Source organism: Micromys minutus, assembly GCF_963924665.1.
Source record: "Micromys minutus genome assembly, chromosome: 27".
NCBI classification, from domain to species: domain Eukaryota; kingdom Metazoa; phylum Chordata; class Mammalia; order Rodentia; family Muridae; genus Micromys; species Micromys minutus.
The window spans coordinates 35744762-35750761 of NC_137962.1; the positions used below are offsets into that span (position 1 = coordinate 35744762).

Below are 6000 nucleotides of genomic sequence, written 5' to 3' on the forward strand. Positions count from 1 at the left end.
TTGGGCCTTAGATGCAGTGTGCCAGGAGAGCCGTTCTAGGCTGGCCTGTGCTGGCACAGTGACTGGCAGGTAGGCACCAATGTTGAAATAGGTGGGCGGCTGGCTGGTCTAGTGCATGATGGGGATGGGCATGGGCCCTGGCTCCCCAAGCCCATCCTACCTGACCTCAGCTGCAGAGGCTGCTGTTGGTCAGTCACTACCACTGAAGCTTTAGCGAGACCAGCCCTGACTCCTGGCTTCAGTCTGACCCTCAAGTCCTAGCCCTTTGTCAGGCTGGCTCCCTGCGGGGATATGACCCTGGCATAAAGGAACTCAGCCTCCTCAAGGTCTCCCAGCTGTGCCTGCCGGGCAGTGCTGGAGCCAGTCTGACCGGCAGTCCCGAGACCAAGGCTGTTGAAGTCTCTGAATGCTTTTCTAATTAATTTCCTGGAACATTTACTCCAAAACACTATTGTTAAAAAACAAAACAAAAAGAAGAAAGAAAAAGAGAACTCTTTGAAGCAAACACACCCTCTGCCCTTGGAATTGTTACTGAGCTCGGGCTGCTCTTACTTCCTCCCACCACACCACAAAACAAAGGTCCACTGAACTCAGATACTGGGTCCTTAGCAACAAGTGAGGTGCCTCCTAGGGTAGGTTTTGTGAGGTACCCCCTAGGGCACGAGGCCATCCCCAGGCTATGGCTGGTAGTCTGCCTTGAGCAAGCTTGCCCCTCTGCTGAGCCCAGGTAGGTGAGATGGTTGTGGCTGCCTGTCTGGAACCCTACCCCTGCTCCTCTTGGGACATCTGCAGCCACCACCCTGAGCTGCTGGATGGCCTCACAGAGGATTACTCATTGCTGTCCTGGAACTCATTCTGTAGACCAGGCTGGCCTGCTAAAGACTCAGCAAAGAGCCTCCGCTAGTCTGGCCGTATCTCATCAGTCACTAGCAGGGGTCAGATCAAGCATGGAGCTCAGGGCTGATCCCTGACTGAGTGAGGGACACGGAGAGCACCAAAGCCACCAGCACAGCAGGGCCAGGGAGCATGAGGGCTGTGGCTGCCCTGTGTGGGAAGGATGGGGTGCTCAGGGCCCCAGACAGCAGAATAGGGAAACTGTGGCAGGCATGTTAGAAAAAGGCTGTTTCCCACTCTCCCGCTACTTGGTGCTTTTAGCATATATAAGTGTGTTGTGTCCGTGTGTGTCTGTGTGCGTGCGTGTGTGTGTGTGTGTGTGTGTGTGTGTGTGTGTATGTGAGTGTGTCTGTGTGCGTGCGTGCGTGTGTGTGTGTGTGTGTGTGTGTGTGTGTGTGTGTGCATGTGGAGAGCAGAGACTGATAGGAATCCTCCTTCACTCTTCACTTATTCTTTGAGGCAGGTCTCTTAACTGAACCCAGAGGTCACGCATCAGACTAGTCTAACTCCAAGGTTGCTCCTCCCTGGCTGCCACACCTGAGCTCATCTTCACACTTGATGAAAGCTATCCACAGAGCCTTCTCCCCAACCCCCTCAGTGTCTTCTTCAAGAACACACTGCTCCAGAGTAGCATAGCCCGTGGCCCCACATCCTGAGCTGTTCCATGTAAAGTTGGCTCAAGGGCCAGGCGTGCAGCCTTTGTAGGGATGCAAGCCAGCAACTCCAGGCTCAGTGTGTTCTCAGGCCTTTGCCTGCAAACGTCTTACCCAGCTTCTAGCTTACTTACTGACCTCTGTGCCTGCCTCAGACAAGCAGCTGCGGGTGTTTTGACCCTTGTGACATTCGTCATTCATAAAATCATAGACTTTTCTCTTGATTAGTCTCATTTCTGAGAATTTGGCCCATAATATCTCATTAAAGAAGTTCTATGTCTCCCCTGGAAGGGGAGGAGAACAGCCCTGAGGGCTAGATACCCCCTAGATGCCCCCCTAGCTCCTTGTCCAGGCCTTTCTGTTTGTTTGCTCTCAGTCCTGCCCTCATCTTGGCTGCCCCCATACCCTCTTCTCTGCTAGTTCAACACATGTGCTAGAGCCCAGTCCTTGGGCTGACATTTTGTCCTTGTGCCCAGTCACCAGCTTTCAGCCTGGCTCCTTAGTCTTTCCTGCTCTCCCTCCCCGACCTGTGTCTCATGCGTGTGTCACACTCACATCAAGGGTGAAGCAGTAGTGACCTGACTACAACAGTTCTTTTATGGGGAGGACCCATCTTCTCTTTCTGTGCCCTTGGCACTCCACAGAGCCCTTGCCACATGTCTGTTGAATGAATGGTTGAATATATAAAGAATGAATGAAGCCTGGAGGCTGCCTGCTGCCCAGCACAGGAGCCACAACCCTCCTCAGTATCTCCAGAACTCCATGGTCATTGCTGGACATGATGGTATGCCTGATTCCAGTTTGAGCCTTGAGAGCCACTGGACATAGTACCTTGTCCCCCTTGCTGCGGAGCTGAAGGACTGTGTGTTAGAAACAGTACTTCCCATGGAGTCCTGCCCTACTGCAAGGTCCCTCTCTAAACACAACTGATGCCCGGAAGGAGGGAGGAGAGCAGGGTGGGTTCGCTGAGCTACACAAGGTCCTTAGAAGAGGAGCAAGCTGGCATCTCTCTGTGTGCAGGAAACTACAACCTCTCGAACGTGCTGCCCAGTGCCCCCGACATGGCACAGTTCAAACAAGGTGTGCGCTCCGTTGCTGGAAAACTTTCCGTCTTTGCCAATGGGGTCATGACATCCATTCAGGTGAGTGAGGTGATGCTGGAGCTCCTGGGGGTCCTGGAGCTGCAGCTGTGAGTGGGGGCTGTGCTGCAGAGTGGCCCCGGCATCGTGAGAGCCTGGAGCAATGGCGCATACTGTACTTCTGTCTGTGAGCTCAGCCACTGGGGGCTGAGAGCCTGCCTCAGTGTTTTCTAGTTCTTACTGGGATTCGTGTATTTCCCCAGATCTGAGTTTAGAATGGAGAATTCTTTTTGAGAAAATTTAGATTCATTTGTTTTATGTATAGTAAGAGTGTTTTACTGCATGTGTGTCTATTTGTATGCATGCCTGGCCTCACAGAGGGGACTAAGTCCCCAGAACTGTCCTTAACAGATGGTTGTGAGCTGCCATGTAAGTGCTGGGAATCAACCCAGGTCTCCTGTAAGAGCAGATAATGCTCTAAACCACTGACCACACACCATCTCTCTGTTCTGGAGCCGCCCCTGTAGCATTCTGCTGTGTCTTGTTTTACCTCTGCGGGGTTTTTTGTTTGTTTGTTTGTTTGTTTTTTGAGTCACGTCTCTGGGTGGTCTTGGCTGACTGCAGCTTACTGTGTAGAGAGCTCCCTGCCTCTGCCTCAGGAGTGCTGCGATTAAAGGCGTGCCATACCACACCCAGTGCTTTGTTTTGAAGCAGGGCCTCACTCTGTATCCTAGCTGGCTTAGAACTGGCTTTGTACCAGGTTAACCCAGCACTCACAGGGCTCTTTGCCCTCCTGGGTACTGGGATTCAAGGTGTACACCACCATTCCTGGCTGCATGGATTTTTAAGTAAAGAGGGGGTTCTATTGTGTGTGACTGTAGGGTCTCTTTTTCTCAGTGGCATGCTCTAGGCAGCTCTCTAGAATTCTCTAGAAGCCATTTTCTATGGAGTGGAAATGTGCATATCTAATCTACTCATTTTCCACTTTGAGCTGCACTGTGATCTCTGGGCTTTATTTATTAGTCTGTACTCATTGTACATGGTGGTTACTGAAGGATCAGAATGGACTTGATGTCTCCCCCCCCCACACACGTCTACCCTTCACTCCCACCTCTGCAGACCAGCCCTACTGCGGCCTTGTTGGGAACTGCAGAATCTGGGCGCTCCTCTACTCCCTCTTCCCTCCTCTCTCCTCCCTCCACTGGGCATTTCTTCAGGTCCTGCTAGCACCAGTACCTTGGCAGGTAGTATCTCTGTTTTGTGGATGTGACCTTCCGGTATTTGAGTCCTCCCACTGTGTCCCCATTTATAAGTGAAGAAGCAGAGACAGAGATTAAATCTCTGCTAGATGAGCAGGTACTTCAGACAAACTCCTCGGTACTCCCCACACACGTGCTCCCTGGACAGCTCAGGACAGTTCAGGACATGGCCTGGGGGTGGAGGTGGACAAGAGCCAGTGTCCCTCATCAACAGCAGTTGCATGGTGTGTGCACGGCAGGAGATTAGTAGTCTTGGTAGTAAATGTTGGTCTGGTTCTCTCTAGGATCGCTACGGCTCTTAATCCTGGTGCCAGGCTGCATCCAACCTGGTAAAACTCCACTTCAGATGGACCCGAGACCTCATCTGGCTGCGCGGAGGCCCCAGCTGCTTTGCCGGCGGCTCTCCCATTGAGTTTTTGTCTTTCCTTTGAGACATCCCCATTCTCTGCAGTGGGGCTTTGCTTTCTTTTCTGGTTTAGGTTAGCTCCTTGAGTCAGTCAAGCATATCTTTGCTTTATCTTTGGGGCATCTTTAGTTGTAAGGACTGGAAGCCTGAGCTGCTGGCTCCTCCCACCTCTCTCCAGACTGGGAACCTTGGGAGGTGGGGGGCCGCATGAGAGCATCCATGGACTATGGGCTCAGGGCTGCCAGCACCACGTGGTGCTGGATGGGCTTGGGAAATAAATCCACAGCTCATGCTCATTGCAAATGAGAAAAACAAACAACAAAACAAGACCAGAAGTGCCCAGCCCCTTGCTGACAGATTGCTCCATGTGTGTCCCCACACAAGATTTCAGACAACACACACTTAAAGCCATCTGTCACTCCGTAAACAATGTTATACATTCTCTACTCTTGAAAGTGTTCCCCAGTCAGTTCCTTTAACAACCCTGAGCTTCCGTGACGCCAAGGGTGTCCACTGCGGCCTGGGAATAAACAGGGATGCTGTTTGGGAGGAAGAGAGCGGGACCAGCTGAGGACTCCCAAGTGCACTTAGAAGTCAGCAGTACCTGGAGCGCAGACTAAGGAGGACGGCAATGTGGGCGTCAGGACGAGGCTCAGATCCGGGGAGGGCAATTATAATCGGGTAGTTTTGTTAATATTTTTTTATCTTGACCTTGATGTTCCAAAAGTTACAGGATAGATGTAAATCAATAAAGTCATTTGGCTGTGTTTTAGACAGCACCAGAATATATTGTTCAGCACAGTAAAATATATTTGGAATTTGATGAACCAAAAATGTGATTTCAGATGACTATTTTGTGACTTTCTTAAAAGGTCCAATTTGTAGACTTCTAAATATAACACACAGCACAGCAAACCGTTGCCTGCGTTGTCATTCCTCAAGAGCCTTGAAATGAATCACTGTGCACTGTGCACTGGGCATTGGGTGACTGCCACTTGCTGGTCACACTGGGTTACCTACAGGTGGGACTGACAGATGCCATCATCCCTGCACCGTGGGCAGATGGGTGTCTCCGGGAGAGGAGGAGGCTTCAGTGACACAACTGATAGACAGCCTTTGCCAGCACCCTGCAGCCGGCGCGGCAGCACACACTATGTCTGCAGCACACAGGTTTTACTGTAGGTTGGAATGACAGGATCAAGTATGCTGAGGGTGGATTCTCCCAGAGGCCTCCATTCCTGACCTGTGGGGAAGGGGCGCTGTTGGTGTTACCCCCTTTTTTTCTTTATTGTTTCAGTGTTGGGCTGGAAGCCAGGGCCTTAAACACACCAGACACTAAAAATGTCACTCAGTCATCATTTGATAGGGATGCCTCTAGGACCAGCTGTCCACAAAGAACACCTCAGTTGTTCACTTTCTGAACACTCCCAGGAGGCATCAAGTACTAACAGCCCACAAGGATATTCAGAGGCAGAAACAGATCTGTCCAGACCCCATCCCACAGTGAGCCCTGTGCACATCCCCATATACCCCATGAACTCTATCTTATCTTCAGGCAACTTGCTCATCTGTCCCCAAGCATGGAGCCGCCTTACTGGGCAGCATGCTTCTGGGGTGTCTTAGTGCGTCCAGATATCTCAGTGAGGACACAGGGCTGAGTGCTGGGCCCTGCAATAGTCCACTGAGCTGATTCCAGCACTGCCTGTCCA

General features: G+C 51.5%; 1 protein-coding gene across 6 annotated transcripts in view; it reads left to right on the plus strand.

Annotated features, from left to right (window-relative positions):
* The window catches only part of ARFGAP3 (ARF GTPase activating protein 3), a 42660-nt gene extending 37466 nt beyond the window's left edge, over positions 1 to 5194 (plus strand). For all 6 annotated transcript variants that reach the window (XM_080938953.1, XM_080938956.1, XM_080938954.1 and 3 more), the window contains exons 15-16: positions 2568 to 2689; positions 4170 to 5194. In XM_080938953.1, the coding sequence (XP_080795079.1) occupies positions 2568 to 2689; positions 4170 to 4187 (140 nt within the window). In that variant the 3' untranslated portion in view covers positions 4188 to 5194. The remainder of the gene's footprint in view (positions 1 to 2567; positions 2690 to 4169) is intronic.
* Positions 5195 to 6000: the final 806 nt, after the last annotated feature.